This window comes from Leptodactylus fuscus, chromosome 2 (assembly GCF_031893055.1).
Source record: "Leptodactylus fuscus isolate aLepFus1 chromosome 2, aLepFus1.hap2, whole genome shotgun sequence".
NCBI classification, from domain to species: Eukaryota; Metazoa; Chordata; class Amphibia; order Anura; family Leptodactylidae; genus Leptodactylus; species Leptodactylus fuscus.
Window position 1 is genome coordinate 66,956,869 of NC_134266.1, and position 17,622 is coordinate 66,974,490.

The 17,622-nt window shown below is 40.5% G+C and overlaps 1 protein-coding gene across 1 annotated transcript in view; it reads right to left on the reverse strand.

Annotated features, from left to right (window-relative positions):
- Positions 1 to 301: 301 nt before the first annotated feature.
- Positions 302 to 17,622, reverse strand: part of APOO (apolipoprotein O) — a 40,720-nt gene continuing 23,399 nt past the window's right edge. Inside the window, exons 4-9 of the mRNA XM_075262652.1 lie at positions 16,915 to 16,969; positions 14,569 to 14,664; positions 13,722 to 13,813; positions 9,317 to 9,421; positions 6,164 to 6,252; positions 302 to 496 (exon numbers count right to left, since the gene is read on the reverse strand). Coding sequence (XP_075118753.1) covers positions 6,166 to 6,252; positions 9,317 to 9,421; positions 13,722 to 13,813; positions 14,569 to 14,664; positions 16,915 to 16,969 — 435 coding nt within the window. The 3' untranslated portion in view covers positions 302 to 496; positions 6,164 to 6,165. The remainder of the gene's footprint in view (positions 497 to 6,163; positions 6,253 to 9,316; positions 9,422 to 13,721; positions 13,814 to 14,568; positions 14,665 to 16,914; positions 16,970 to 17,622) is intronic.

Consider the following 17,622-nt stretch of genomic DNA (forward strand, 5'->3'; position numbering starts at 1 on the left):
TTTGCTTTGTATGCATTGCTGTGTCAGCATGGTGCTATTGCTTTCAGTGTTCTGTGTAATGGAAAATGTTTGTGGTTTTCTTAAACAAATCTGATGTTTAAAAAAGAAAAAAAAAACTTGATAAAAAAATAGGTTATTTTTGGCAACACATTCCCTTTAAAGAGGTAGTCTCACAAAACCATTAAGTAAGTAAATAGCCAAATTGTACGTGTCTAGAAACCCCCCACAGTGCACTATACAATGAATAAACGCTGATATATCTTATGATTCATGTATCCAACAATCTCAAGAGCCCAAAAGATTTGCAAATCAAACATGTTTATTAGCTGGTGTATACTGTGTACATAAATAACAGAATTTCACTTTGGATAGTAATTGCTTCATGTCGATGGCCGCCCTGTTCTTACATGGATCCTCAGACACCTCAGTGCAATTGTGGATTTCCTGAGTTCATTAGAAGCTGTCACACTACAAAAGTGCAAATCACTTGGACAAACTGAAAGAGAAGCGACAGCAAAGCTGAAATATGCTAAATAAGGGTTAAATACAATTTCCACGCTGCTCAATGTAAATTCTAAGAAGATTGCAGAAATATTGACCTTTTTGTCCGCTAAAGCAGCAGTATGAAACGTTTGATTTCCACTTTTACAACAGTCTATGCTGATAAATGTTATATTTTTAATTATTATTAAAACCTTTTCTATCTGATGCTGGAATCCAAATCTGCTGGACACAAATGGACATGAATATAATATTGGATGCTGCTGTTAGGGAAAGCTTGGTAAATAATGCATGATGTTTTATTATTGAGTAGGATACACACATAATCTCCCCCTAGTGGTGGCGGCAGGAAGACAAAACTTTGCACAGAATTTCTGACATTCACTGTACGCAACATCCTCAGAAATGGTTTGGTCCCTTAGGTTATTATATATCTTCCAGGCACGGCTTCTTCTGGACCAATAGAACAGATGAAACAGTTTATTGGCAGTTCTGGTCCCAAACCAGCAAAATAGATCTGACTGTTTCCTGCTCTGTCAACATTTAAATCTGTATGACAACTTCACCATCTGTAACTTATTATATTGAAAATTTTCTTATGATCTTTGACTTTTATTATCCGGGCATACTTTTAATGGGGTTATACGGGGACAAAAAATGTTCTAGTGGTGATCTTAGTGTAAAAGAATAGCATGCTTACTAATGCACTTGTGCTTTCAGTATATCTCCATTTCCCCATTTGGCAGCACTAGCAGAGTTCTTCTAGAAGTTGTGTCATTCTAAACTGATGTGACATGGGCATGTGACCAAGAAGGGTCTCTCCTTCCTGTTGTGCCAGTGTGTCATCACACCACATGACTGCAATTGGGCTTTTGCTGTGATGACGAAGAATAAGAAAGCCAGACCCCTTATTCAACAGGGTTTTTACATGGGCTGGTAAAAAGCTGCACATGACAAGGACATTCTTTGCCTGGGACTGTGAAAGGCGAACAGTGGTTGGTACTGGCAGCAGAAAACATTTTGGTTTTCTAGACTAGCTTATAAAGCAATTTAAGAAATAACCGTTAGCACAGTGTGTAGTGCCTGTGTTTTTCCATAGACGATAAAGAGGTCACAGACAGAGACACACAACATTTTGTTATTGATTTATTTTTCTATGTATAATCCTGTCTGGCTGACTTTCTGCCATCAAAAAAGAGGACAAATCAATAAGTGCTTGATAGAATGACTTATATGATTTGACAGCTTTGGTGGGTGAGGGAAGCAGGACTATAGATCAATTATAAGTGGTGGGGACTCCCACAAATCATGAGAACTGAGATGTTTAGCACTCCAGTCTGAATGGACCAGCAGGTCAGAAATGCACACCACAGCATCGAAACCGCCTGAAATAGATGAGAGCTGTACTTTGGCTACTAGACCCCCCTCCAATCAGCAACTTACCCCTATACTGTGGATACAGGGTCATTTATAATTTACAGCAATAATGGGCTGCACCTAGAATTGCAATTTCTTCAAACTACAAGTCCAAGTGCAATCCGTCAATGAGCGCTAAATTGAAATCATTAGGAGTAACATTCACACTGTGATCAAAATTATTGATGCAAAATGAAGTAAACAAAAAACCCTTCAGCAGATTAAACTATATACATGTGAAAGCACTCCCATGCCAATAAGCATAATATTACACGATAAAGTGAATTTAAATATTTTATTTTCAATGTAAAATTTTAAAAATACAGACCCTCAAAGTATAATTAGTGGAGGCCCCGGGGAGGCAAACATAAAAACAATGTTACTTACCTGTCCTGGGCTCCATCGCCGCTCCCCGTGCTCCTCCAGCCTACAGAGATGACGTTAGGTAGTCACGTGTGTCATGTAGTGTAAGGATGCATACGATATGTGACTGCCTGACAATCTCTGTAGCCCAGAGGAGGACGGGGAGCAGCGACGGAGCCCATAACAGGTAACACTGTTTTTATGTTTGATAACCTCCCTGGGGTCCCTGTTAATTATACTCGGAGGGTTGAAGAGACCCTCAGTATATAATTGTGGCCACTATGGGACATTACTCTGTATGAAGAGGCCACTATGGCACATTATACTGCATGGAGTGGCCATTATACTGAATGAAGGAGCCACCATGGCACTGTAGGGGTTCTTATTTTATATGTGGAAGCCATTATATTACATGTGGGGTCACTGGGTAGGTCATTATATTAAATGTGAGGGGCACTGGTGGTATCATTATACTGAGTGTGGGGGCACTGAGGGAGACATTATGCTACATGTGGGGGCACTGAGGGGGCCATTACATAATTACGAAAGCTACACACCTTATTTTATTAACATTTATAAGTGACTGCTACTTTGGAGTACTCAGTTGGGACATTCTCTCACCATTGGCCTAGAGCATACCCTTTGCCAAGCTGGCAAAACTCGAATCTCCACTGTATGAGAGGAAAGGTATGATGGTAATTTCCATCAGATCCTCAGACTTGTTGGTGGTGGTTTATAAATCATTGCCAGTAGGCAGGCCTTAAAGTACTAGAGGTGGGTGAACCTCACAAGAATATTTGTGAGATTCGGCCCTCCGGTAGTGCTATTATTCTTCTCAGAACCCAGAGCAGGCATGTCAAACTCAGGGTACCCCGAGGGCCACATGAGTAACAAGAGGTTGTTGCGAGGGCCACACACAGCAGCTAATGTCACGCATGTATTTTAACAGCAGTCATGAAAACAAGATATGAAGTAGTAATATGTAACAGCAACATATATTTAACAAAAATACAGCAATTAAAAACTAAACATTTATTTGCTATCATTTTTTTCAATCTTTTTTTAGATTATAAGTGGTGATCAGTCAGCCTTGTTCTCTGAGAAGATTTTGTTAGTTTCATAAAAGAAAATTATCTATTTACATATACACCCTTCATCTGCCCCCAGATTCATGTCCCCCCATATCTGCCCCCAGATTCATGTCCCACATCTCTGCCCCCAGATTCATGTCTCCCCCATCTCTGCCGCCAGATTCATGTCCCCCCATATCTGCCCCCAGATTCATGTCCCCCCATCTCTGCCCCAGATTCATGTCCCCCATCTCTGCCCCAGATTCATGTCCCCCCATCTCTGCCTCCAGATTCATGTCCCCCATCTCTGCCCCCGATTCATGTCCCCTCCATCTCTGCCCCAAGATTCATGTCCCCCCATCTCTGCCCCCAGATTCATGTCTCCACATCTCTGCCCCCAGATTTATGTCCCCCCATCTCTGCCCCCAGATTCATGTCCCCCATCTCTGCCCCCAGATTCATGTCCCCCCATATCTGCCCCCAGATTCATGTCCCCCATCTCTGCCCCAGATTCATGTCCTCTCCATCTCTGCCTCCAGATTCATGTCCCCCCATCTCTGCCCCCAGATTCATGTCCCCCATCTCTTCCCCAGATTCATGTCCCCCATCTCTTCCCCAGATTCATGTCTCCCCCATCTCTGCCGCCAGATTCATGTCCCCCCATATCTGCCCCCAGATTCATGTCCCCCCATATCTGCCCCCAGATTCATGTCCCACATCTCTGCCCCCAGATTCATGTCTCCCACATCTCTGCCGCCAGATTCATGTCCCCCCATCTCTGCCCCCGATTCATGTCCCCTCCATCTCTGCCCCAAGATTCATGTCCCCCCATCTCTGCCCCCAGATTCATGTCTCCACATCTCTGCCCCCAGATTTATGTCCCCCCATCTCTGCCCCCAGATTCATGTCCCCCATCTCTGCCCCCAGATTCATGTCCCCCATCTCCGCCCCCGATTCATGTCCCCTCCATCTCTGCCCCAAGATTCATGTCCCCCCATCTCTGCCCCCAGATTCATGTCTCCACATCTCTGCCCCCAGATTCATGTCCCCCCCATCTCTGCCCCCAGATTCATGTCCCCCATCTCTGCCCCCAGATTCATGTCCCCCCATATCTGCCCCCAGATTCATGTCCCCCATCTCTGCCCCAGATTCATGTCCTCTCCATCTCTGCCTCCAGATTCATGTCCCCCCATCTCTGCCCCCAGATTCATGTCCCCCATCTCTTCCCCAGATTCATGTCCCCCATCTCTTCCCCAGATTCATGTCTCCCCCATCTCTTCCCCAGATTCATGTCTCCCCCATCTCTGCCCCCAGATTCATGTCTCTCCCATCTCTACCCCAGATTCATGTCCCCCCATATCTGCCCCCAGATTCATGTCCCCCCATATCTGCCCCCAGATTCATGTCCCCCATCTCTGCCCCCAGTGTCATGTCCCCCCCATCTCTGCCCCCAGATTCATGTCCCTCCATCTCTGCCTCCAGATTCATGTCCCCCATCTCTGCCCACAGATTCATGTCCCCCCATCTCTTCCCTCAGATTCATGTCCCCCATCTCTGCCCCAGATTCATGTCCCCCATCTCTGCCCCAGATTCATGTCCCCCCATCTCTGCCCCCATATTCATGTCCCCCCATCTCTGCCCCCAGATTCATGTCCCCCATCTCTGCCCCCAGATTCATGTCCCTCCATCTCTGCCCCCAGTGTCATGTCCCCCATCTCTGCCCTCAGATTCATGTCCCCCATCTCTGCCCCCAGATTCATGTTTCCACATCTCTGTCCCCAGTGTCATGCCGTCCCCTCCTTCATCTGCCCTGTTTCACGTTCCACCTCTATGCATACATACACACATTAAACTTACCTTCTCCGACGACTCCGAGTCCTCGCTCCCCCGCCGCACTCTCTCTCTCTCTCCTGCCGCGACCATCGCGGTCGCGGCTTTCCCCTCCGCTGTCGGCTCAAATGAATGAGCCGACATAGGAGGGAGCTGCCGGGGGCGGAAGCCGCGCGGCTCAACCCGCGCGGCTTCCGTCTGAAGATTTAGATGCGATGTGACGTCATCACGTCACATCACGTCTACACAGCAGCGAGTAGCCGCGTGAGTATTGCACCTCTGCGGCCCGCACAAAAGTCTCAAACTTTGTCTCTTAGAGACAAAGTTTGAGACTTTTGTGCGGGCATCAGATATGCCTGTAAAGGGCCGCATGCGGCCCGCGGGCCGCATGTTTGACATGCCTGACCCAGAGTGTAATAAGTGGAGGCCCAAGAAAGGTGAGTAAAAATAACAAAGAGTTATCCTCACCTTGCCTCATCTTCATGAGCACCTCTTCTTGTGGCGTCCTGTGGTCTCTTTAGGCCTTGTATACAATTATTGTGTCCTGGGGTCTCCATGGAGGCCCAGTCACATGGGTATAGCTGGTCACCACTGAGTCCTGCAATTCAGCCTCAGTGATAACCCTGGGACATGATACATCAGTCAGAGGTTGTTAGAAGCTTGAAGAGGACACCAGAGGTCTCGTATCTTTACAAAAATTTGTGTCAAATCTGCTTCTAACCAAATTAGTTCACTTATCCCTAATAAATACCGCCTGAAGTGAAGGTATCAGAAAACTGTGGTAGTGTACATGTGAATCAACTTTATATATTGATTGTCAATTCTAGAACATATTAGGAAGGCAGTTACCCAGAAGTTTCTATGCAGGTTAGAAAAATAATGAGTGAACAAATTACCATCCATTCCCTCTTATGTAGTCTGCAATTAAAAATGTGAATTTAGTCTTAGTTTATCCAGAGCCATCATTTATATAGAAATCTCACCTTTACTTGGAGCTTTCAGAGGACGTCTCTGCATGTGTTGTGTCAGCAGATGATGGGTCATTGCTTACTGCTTGGACTGGATTCACAGGCTTTAAAAGGAAAAAAAAAAAATTACTGTATTTTTTCTCAGCTCAAAGCTGAAATAACAGGAACAGAAATTCCAATGACGAAGCAATCCTCAGAATTAAAGAAGTTCTGTTTCTTAACACTTTCAAGCAATTCACATTTCTTTTAGCTAAACTTTAGTAAATTTATATTTATCCAACAAGCTTCAATTATATAAAGTATGAGCTGATATTGGGGTTGAAGGGGTGCGTAATGGGCATAATGTTGTTCATTTCTGTTCAGGCTCTATATCAGCCTGCCCAGACTTTTAAAGCACTGAACATGGCTGCACTAATGCCAGAACATGGTGGAGTGACTGAGAAGAGAGGTTGTGCTGCTCCACCATAGTGTGGTCAGTGTCTCAAAAATCCTGTCCTGAAATGAATGACATTAAGCAGCTTCTAGCAGGTAAACAATAAAAAGGCTGTGGCACTCATACAACAGGCTACATAATATTGACTATAAATCTAAAAAATTAGAGTGCCATTTAACTATTTGTTTTACTATTGTGTATGGGGTATTAGGGGGCATTCACACTACTGTTGGTGACTGTCAGCAGTGTCTGTAGCTAATGTTCGTTACAAGATTTTAGCAACAAACACTAGCTGAACTGTCAGAAACCCGTTAAAATTTCGATTAATTTCAATGGGATTATATCTTGTGCTCGTTAGTGACCATTTACACTAAATCCGTCAGAAGTCCTTTTTTTTCCAGTGGACAAAAAATCCTACATGCAGGACCTTTGTGTCCGTTAGAAAAAAAACAGACGGCAAGTGTCCATTATTTTTTTAACATTAAAGTCTATGGGCAACGGACTTATAACAGACAGTAATTGATAGCCATCAGTTACTGTCCGTTATTTTGTGTTCGTTTTTTTCTGTGCATGCGTTCAGATGGCTTCTTTCCAAACCGAGGGTGATTCCTTTCGGTAAGATCTGATTGGCTGTTTCCAGCCCTGATTATCCTGCTTGATCTTGTTCAGTAATGAGGCCAGCTCAGCATGAGGATCTTGTACGTTAGGTTGTCCATGCCCACTAATGTGCATGAAGACCCGATCACAGTAAATGTTCTTATTTTTCTCCAATTCAATCTCTGAATGAACTGCTCTGAAAGATGGCCTAGGCACTGCTGCAATGGCAATCACTGGCTTTTCCTGTTCTGGTTCCAAAGAATCTTATGTCTTACTTGAAGAAGAGACAAGCTTAGGCTGAATGCTGGTTGCTTGTGCTGCAGCATTTGGAAATGGGTCTGTCAGCCTTGTGATGAACTCCTCATACACATCCACAATGACAGTTAAGGGTGGGTACTGTTGGAGTTCCCATTGCCTATTCCATCTGTGGTTCTCATGGGTAACGTGATTTAAAGGGGTGCTTGGTAATGTTTCTTTAGCTTAAAATTTGGGTTTCTGTCCATACTATTGTGGAGGAAAGAAGGTTTCCAAGTATTTTTCCACTTTCATAGAGGTTTTTTTGAGTGTGGAAAGTGATAGGCTGTGATGGTGGGGTAATACTGTGACTTGGGCATGTTAGATGCCCCCAGACATGCTTCCCCTGCTGTCCCAGTTGCATTCCAGAGGTGTTGTCATCATATGCTGAGGTGTCATAGTGGACTTGGTGACACTCCTTAGGTGAATAGTGGTTTTGATATTCGTTTGAATAGTCGAATATTGAGGGGCTACTGGAATCGAATATTGAATATTTCACTGTTCGCTCATCTCTAATTAACATCATTTAGTGTCCATTAATGTCTGTTATGATAGGTGTGTGTGTGTTTTGTTTTTTTTAACAGACACCTTCATAATGGAATTCAGTGTGAACCCAGCTTTGGGTTCAAATTTTTGAAATATAATTGTATCAACCTACTTCAATTTAGTAGAAAACAACCTTTAAAGTTCTCCATAGCAAAGCTCTAACTAACAATGTCATGGACAGTCTGTCCTATACACCTAAATCCGCTGTGTATTACCAGTTGCCAAAGGGAATGATGACTGAAAACCGCAGTACCCTCAGTTTTATACCATCTAGAACAGTGGTTTTGATGTATGAAAGTGGCGATTATAATATACTACCAATATAGTCATAAACAATGGAGATAGTAGTTAAAGACACAGTTGGGAATACAATTTTTATATGCAGCATGTACTATGTAACTAAATGTGACACCAGTAATACTATTCTAGGTGGTATAAAGCCGCATATGCAGCTATATGAAGTGACTCTCTTTGGCAAATGCCACATGCTGGCAATGCAAACATGCACACATTATCCCTAACAACAGCTTACTTGGAGGTTTGCTAGAGAGCATATTAGAGCCAAAAGGAAGTAAAACAGGCTAATTAAAGTATATTACAAAAATGTTCATCAAACACCCCCCCTACACAATGGTAAAAACAAACAAAACAACACTTTAAAGATAGATCATCCAATTTAGTAAGCTGGAAAGCCCTTCTAATAACTGATGTTAAAAATGTGATAATTTCTTAGGGGGCGTTCACACTACCGTCAGTGTCCGACAGGTAGTGTCCACTCCTAGTGTCCGTTCAAAATCTCGCACGGACGTTAGAAGCGGACACTAGCTGTGTCCGTGACACTTGTCATTCATTTAAATGGCGATCGGGTGCGTTCTTTTGCACTTCGTGCCCTTCCTTCACTGTCCGCATGTAAAGATGTCCGACTTTTCAAGCGGACAGAAAAACCCGACATGTAGGTTTTTTCTGTCCGCAGATTTTGCTGTGGTTTTTAGAGCCAAAACCAAGAATGGCTACAAAAGGAATGTGTATTATATAAGAAGTTCTTACACTTCTACCTTCTGCTCAATCCAATGTTGGCATTGGGTCCAAAAACCACAGCAAAATCTGCAAAAAAAAAAGTTACGTTTCAACAAGGTGCGGCCTTAGCCTAAAACAGGATTTTAAACACATCCGAAGAATCTGCCCCTATATATTAGCATAATATACTGTAATTTTGCATTCAAGTTAGCAGCACATCCATTTATTTATGCAACTTAAATACAGTATGAAATTTCAACACTCCAGTAAAACAATCGCACCTTTTCATGTTTTTTTGAAGATTTCTTTTTTCCACCATCTTTCCACAAAGATTCTAAAGTTACAAGTCCTTGCAGACTCCAGTCATACAAGACTGTACCAGTGTCCTTGAAAAGAAAAATCACACTTATTATTAAAATATTATGGAGTACATCATATATTAGAAAAGCTTCTTCTGAGAGCCTTGTATGTTAGGTAAGTACACATATACTTCACAAATCAAAGATTTACATCATGGTGATCAGGTACAGCGAGATCAGATTCTACAGAATACATGAGTGTATGACAACTCGTCTCTCTATTGACAAAATAGCAGGGTGTAGTCTTGGAGTGAAATCTGTGTTTGGTGTCTTTATATATAAGACACAAGTGTCAGTACAGATAATTATAAGCAAGCAATGTCCACAGTCATGTCACATGCTCTAAATTATGCCCTAGATGCTAAGGGTAAAGACACACGTTCAACTGGGTTTTCATGGTTGGTTTGAGGTTTTAACCTGTAACAGTATCAAAGAGAATAAAAGAAAATACAGATGCAGGCCTCAGACTGCTGAATGCTGTTTATTATGGTTTTGGACAGACATACCAGTCTGGTTGAGGGGCTGTTGTATTTTTTTTTTATCAAACTAAAGTAGATTTTTTCTCTGGCCATTTGCGCACATTTTTTTTATACCTGACTTAAAGAGGACCTTTTACCACCTCCACCAATTCTAGTTTTAGCATCTGTTAATAGTCTCTGCTCCACTGATTCCAGTTCTTTCTAGCCTCCACCATTCCTGAGCAACAAGTATAGTTAGTTTTGGTGTCTGATGTATTATTTAAGCTCTGTAATGTCAGAAGGGTGGTGTCAGACTGGATTCACACTTGCGATGGAGACTTTGCAGCAGAACCCTCCTAAAATTGTCGGAGAGAAAAGTCTTGTAAGGCACGTACAGCACAGTTATGTCCATATTAGTCTCGCAGTGCATATTAGTCCAACGTGTGGTCAATACTAATGCTTTGCAAAATACTGGGGCTTCTATTGCAAGCTACATACAGTAGCCTCTAATAGTATGGTGGATGTCGGAAAGGGGTTAAAGGGGCTCTATCACTAGGAAAAGTCATTTTTAACTAATCACACCTTTGCATAGCCTTTAGAAAGTCTATTTCACACCTACCTATAGTATGTAGATTGCTTCAGTGGTTTCTGAATAAGTCCGTTTTTATTCATATGCTAATTAGACACCTCTCCTATTGTTTTCTATGGGAGACTGCTGCTGCTGATGACTCAGCTTCCTGTTTGCTTTCCACACATAGAAGATAATAGGAAAGAGGAGGCTGCTGGGAACTTCCCGAGCTGGCTGGAAGCTCATTAGCATATTAATAAAAACTGAATTATTCAGAGACCACTGAGGCAATCTACATACAAAAGGTAAGTGTGGAATAGACTTTCTAAAGCCTATGCAAGCATGTGATTAGATAAAAATGACTTTTCCCAGTGATAGAGCCCCTTTAAAGAGAATGTGTCGTCAGAAAATGACCTACTGTTTGAATTCCGTTTTTATGTAAAACGTACTTTTTTAATAATATTGGTAATGTTTTTTTTTTCATTTTCTAAATTAATAACTATATTAAAAAAAAAAAAAGTCCTAAAAATTTTACAATTCCAACTTCTGCCACTAAGCCTAAAACACTGTGACTTCCTGTTTCCTAGAAGGACCAGGGGCCATAGACACAATAGTTTGCAGCAGACTCTATTCACTTATATAGGTCAAACAGCGATAAGATGGGGAGTATTTTACAAATGCATAAGAGGTTGTGTGAGGACAGCAGATGTAAGATCTCCACCATTCTTCTGAGTGTGCTAATATACGGTACTTGAATAATCTTTCATTTTCTATACCACATCAAATACAGTATATTAAAATAATATATGGTTACTACACCCCAACCAGCAGAAAGGTTTTCTAGCTTATATCAGCTAATATTACAAAACCGAAAATCTTCTTCCCCATAGGAAATGACATGCTCTATTATGTTCTGGCAAATGACTCCAAGTAATATGAAATTGACTGTTAATGAAGCTGGACATGAACAAAATACCAGTGAACAAACAGAGCTTTCTTCCAGTGGATGAGACAATTAGTATGTTGTCCTCTGGCAGATACTGCGCACAAAGTTCTCTTCATTCTAGATGAATGGGCTGCATAAGCCCACTTAGAGCTGGAATAAGCAAAGTAATAATGAAGCCAAGTCCATATCTAACTGCTTAATCATGTGGGAAGATTTACTCATTCACACTGGGAATATATGGAGAGCTGCTGGAACTGGAACGGATTGGTGATAAACCATAGACAAATGTAAAAAAAAATATATGTAAAGGATACATTTATCAAGTGATGAAGAGAAACAACAATGTAAATAAACTGAGAAATCCTACTCTAGTCACCGATCTGAAAGATCGTCATGTGTAGAACAGTCAGAAAAGAGCAGACATCTATGTACAGCATGCAGGCAGGGATTCGCTCAGTATAGAGATCAGATAAGCTTCAGCTCTGGTCAGTGACTACATCTGCTAATATCATAAATGGTGGGGGGAATTTATGAAGACCAGTGATTCTTACGACAGGATTAATTCATTCCTAACGGATGCAAGACATGTTAGAAATACTAAGGAGCTCTGCACTGAACTGAAGTAAATGATCATAAATGTGATGGGTTGATGGCCCCGGCAACACTATGCCCCACACTATGCCCCCTTCTACGAAAGGGCCTAAAAGAGAAGAAAAGTTGCACTTTTCTTTTTCCCCCCATTGTTCAAGACGTTTTGTGGTTTGTTCAATGCAACTTTGCAAACTTAAAGGGATTCTATGATTAGAAAATAAGGTTTTGAAGAAATTGGACCTTGCAATAGCCTTTAAAAAGACTATTGTACTCCTACCTCTCATTCTCTTGTGCTCCCTGCTGTTTCTGTAAAAAAGCATAATGGGACATCAAGCAGTGGATGACCCTTGTTGTGCTTGGAGCACAGGGGGAACGCACAATGTGCTCCCTGAGCATAATTTACATATCAGAAGAAACAATCTTTTACAGAAACAGCAGGGAGCTCAAGAGAATGAGAGGTAGGAGTAGAATAGACTTTTTAAACGCTATTACAATGTCTATTACTTCAAAACGTCATTTTCTAATGATAGAATCCCTTTAAGTTGTTCTGCCATATTCTTTTTAGAAAGAAAAGTTTCTCCCAGATATGTTGGAAACCTGTCTGAAAATCAATAACACTGGAATATAACCTGAAATGGATGAAAATGGATGTATAGTCAATGTTGAAAAATGTATCTGTTTTTACCATTTTTTTTTATCACAGCCAAAACCACAGTATACCATGTTTTGTGTTAAAAAAAAAAACCTAGGCAGAATATGACCATTTCATGGATGTCAAAAATTTGATGTGAACCATCCCTAACCCAGCAATGACAATTCACGAGAGATGGCAAATAAGCAAAATTCAACTATGCATACAAATATAACAATATCTTCTATTACAATAACTAAAATTAGCCACAACGGAGCGGATTTACTAAAAGTTATTTTTTTTTTTTTTTTTTTTTAAATGTAGATTGTGAGCCCCACATAGAGCTCACAATGTACATTTTTTCCCTATCAGTATGTCTTTTTTTGGAATATGGGATGGAAATCCATGCAAACACGGGGAGAACATACAAACTCCTTGCAGATGGTTTTTTGCCCATGGCGGGATTTGAACACCAGGACTCCACTGCTGCAAGGCTGCAGTGCTAACCACTGAGCCACCGTGTGGCCCCGGATTTACTAAAAGTTAGACGTTGCAAGGTTAGAGTAGACACTACTAGACAACTGCACCAGTCTTTTCTTCTTGACACCAGATGATAAATCTGTCATGTTTAATTAATTTTATGCCACATATTTGGCATATGGTGTTTAAAGTAAAGGCATACCCACTTTCCAGCCAAGCCGCGTCCTTTTCGAACAAGTCATAAAAGTGTCTAAAAAGTGTCTAACACTTGAAAATGTGGTGTTTTATACAGTTTCCTGGTGCATTTTATATTTCCTCCCCTCTGAATTAGAAGTTCCAATGTGAATGAGGATTATGCGTCAGTTAACAATGAATTTGGCCAAGGGGCAGTTCATGTACTGTGCTGTATGCAAAAGCTATTCATTTCTTATTATAGTACACTGCTGTTACTACAATGTACGGTATTGTGCAAGCAGCTCTAAATATTCCTACTGACTACAGAAGGTCAGAATATGACTAAGTATACAAAAATAATAACTTCAGTGCCTCTAGTGGAGAAAGTCTGTGCAGCAGTCTTGTCATATGGCTGTACAAACAGGACACTTAGGACCTAATAAGTTACTTAAATAGAACAGACATAAATAAGCGCTTACCTTAGCAATTGTAGCTGCTTGCTGTGGGTAATAAAGGGAGGCACCAATTCCCATAAACCCAAGTGGATATATTACTTTCTTTATCCTCGAACCTGTTTGTGCATTTTGGAACAATAATAGTTATATGTGTGTATATATTTCATCATTATATATATATATATATATATATATATATATATATATATATATATATATATATATATATATATATATATATATATTTATAATAATTGCAGCAGCACTGGCAAATCTGGGGATTATCCCACAAATTGCACGGCAGAAACCCCTCTCAAATACTGGTAAATGGAGACCAACTCTGATGGTATAATGGGGGTCTACGATTTCATTTAAGGCATAAGCTGGAAGCTTTTCTGGTCATACATTAAACATAAGGTGGATGACTTAAAAGAGCCGAACACAGAAATGTCTGGTTTTTACACAAAGGCTGTATTTACTTCACCTTTCACTTAAAATTGTGAGATGGATTGGGTTTCCTTTTCACACAGTGAATAAGTCCAATCTGCAATATGTAGTACAGCCAGTAAATGTATGGCATGTCGAGTGTACAGAACACTGTAAACAAAGGAGATTGAGCAGAAATTCTTGAAACACTACAACTCCTTCAAAGAGTTTATGGCATGAGTGCTGCGAGTCAGACACTGCTCATCTAATACTGATGGCCTATCCTATTATTATTGTTTATTTATATAGCACCATTAATTCCATGGTGCTTCACATTTGGGGGTTACATACAATACACAAAATAAACAGGAAGGATACCTAATAAAAATTAAAAGGCTCCTTGAGATATGGAAACTTCCGAAATGACATATCTGGATCCACTAACCTCTTGCAAGAAACAATCCAACAACTCCAGCAAATCCAATCAAGCCAAGCCTGGGGTAGAATCCTGGCGGGGCATCTCTCAGCATTTCATATGTCGCTAGAACCATAGAGCAAGTTAATAGCTTTTTGGTAATACATTTATTTCCTTATACAAGAAACATAACAAAGAGAAGCAGCGAACTGTCATGAAGTAATACCTTTCAAATTTGCAATGTTAAGGCTGGGGCCCCATGGGTCAGAAATACTGCGATTTGCCTGCAGTGGAAACGCCATGGGAAAAATCGAAGCGTTTTACAGTAACTGCAAAGTGAATGGAATTCTTGCAAGTCTCATGCCCAATTTGTGGTAAAAAATGCGGCACGGACACGTTGCGATTTCCATAACCGATGCAGTTTTGGAAATCACAGCATGTCAATTATATCTATGGAATCGCCGGCGGTTTCCCATAGATATAATTGAAACAGAAAGTTTGCAGACTGTTTAAAGCGCAAACTCCGCAAACTGTTTAAAGCGCTGTGGGAATAACCGTGATGCATTGCACCACAGTTTTTCCCACAGCACCTTATAGCTGCGGGTCGTCACCAAGGCCTCAGTCTAAGATCGGAAAAGGACTGGGATTCTGTCCAGGCTAGATTCACACCTGCTATATTAACCCTACCACGTCTCAGCACTAGACTATGCAATACACAGGATACCTGCAAACATCAGTATATAAACCTATATGGTATCCATATAGAAATAACAACATAAATAAAAAAACAAAACTAGTTCTTAATACAAAAATAATTTTATTAATATTACACATTAAGAAAAAAAGAAAAGACAAAACAGTTAAAAACAATTAAAAAAGAATCGCATCGAAAACACGGGTGGAAGTCGCAGTGTCACATGTAGATCACGATAGACAACATATATGAGTCAGTACTGTTGCTGTATTATGCACATTAATTAATTAGATGTACATCCATTGTAAGCCCATATGGTGTGGGTAATGAAAATAATCATATAAATAAATGGGGTCTCCATTAGCCCCCTGAGGAAACAGGGCGAAACACATGTCGGGGCTCTGGGTGGAGGTCGCAGTGGTAAGCATACTCTACAAGGAGTTAATTTACATTGGGTTATGCTATGTAGTCAGGCTTTGATGTGCTTTACCTGTATAAGGCACTCTTTGTACAACAGTTCTATATACTCCTTCTCCCATATGATATCATCTATATGTGATTGATACTTACCTTTTATTATATTTCATCATATTTAATTCTGCTTTAGCTGGGTGACCCCATCTATTTATATGATTATTTTCATCACCCACACCATATGGGCTTACAATTGATGTACATCTAATTAATTAATGTGCATAATACAGCAACAGTACTGACTCACATATGTTGTCTATTGTGATCTACATGTGAGACTGCGACTTCCACTCGCATTTTCGATGCGATTCTTTTTAAAATAGTTTTTAACTGTTTTGTCTTTTCTTTTTTTTCTTGATGTGTAATATTAATAAAATTATTTTTGTATTAAGAACTACTTTTGTTTTCTTATTTATGTTGTTATTTCTATACGGATACCATAGAGGTTTATATAGATTCACACCTTCACCTGCTCTACGTTCAGGGTTTCTGTTCCGAATCAGCTTAAAAAATGCAGAGAGAAAAGTCCTGCAAGCAGGGCTTTTCTCTCTGCATTATTTGGACGGAAACCCGGTTGACCCCATTATAGTCTAAGGGTTCCGTGAGTAACCACTTTTTAAGCGAAGCGGGTTTCCATTTTTTGGGTCCGTAAGTGGACTTGAAGAACAGAAACCCGAACCTAGCAACAGGGGAGAATGAGATCAGAGGTTTTATTATGAATGTTTTACCCTGCTTGGCGCCCAGACATCAGCTGTTAACCTGATTAATTTCAATACATTGATGACACATGAAAAAGCAAGTATTACTCAATGTCCATTCAAATAATGGGCTCACTGTGTAGTGCAGAACCCGGACCACAGCAAGAGACGCCCTTTGTACCTGCTCTCAAATTATCACCAGCATAGGATGCTTAAGAGAAAACAATTCCAGTAATTTAGAATTCCCTAATACTATTTCTATTCTAGACTCTAGATATATACTATTTCTAGACTCTAGAAGAAGTGACAGGACTCAAAAGGAACCATAACATATGTTCAAATTTTTTTTGGACACAAAATATTTGTTCACAAGCGATTAAATGGTCTAAGGAATAAAAATCTAAGATGCATAGAGTCACGAGTGTCATTTTGATAAATTTAACAAATAGTGCCCCATTATCTCATTATACCACTACTGATACATCTCGGCAGTATTTTCTATTCTTGTACCTTTTGAGTGTTCTACAGCAGTCTCCACTTTAGGCTTGGCCTTTGCATAGACATCCTGCACAGAATAAGGAAGACTAGTATTAGTAAACTATGCGAAAACGATTGCTAGATGCCAAATCACAGAAAATGAAGTGAGAAAAGGAATGTGAATAAAATGTCAGAAATGTCTTCTAGTCAGGATGGGGTTAGGTTACGCATTTTCCACTAATCTTAAAATAGCAAAATAAGAAGCAACGTAAATGGAAATAACACTATTTGTTTTCAATGCGGGTATTAACTTCCTATTTCTTCATCACTTCTATGGTGTCTGACCCAAACAATGAATACTCATACGCAACATAATATTTTCAGCAAGTATATTAAAGTAGTGTACCCCCTGGTTCACAACAGAATTCCTAATAAATGCATAATACATAGGAAAACACCTGGGATTCCCTTTTTATTTTTTCTGGTGAATTCCATTGATCCCCAGTCACTTCTTCATCTCTGTAAATTGGCCATTACAGTCTCTGAATATTCTATATACACCGGATTTTGGTAGTCCGAGACAGTTCCTCCTGCTCTTAGATGGACCAGCTGAGATCAGTGGGGAATGTCTCAGACTACCAAAGCCCAGGTCTCCGGGTACTGGGGGAACTGCAGCAAAAAAGGAAAACAGAGGGTACCACTAATTTTAACTATGTATATTTTATTAAAATTTTACAATGA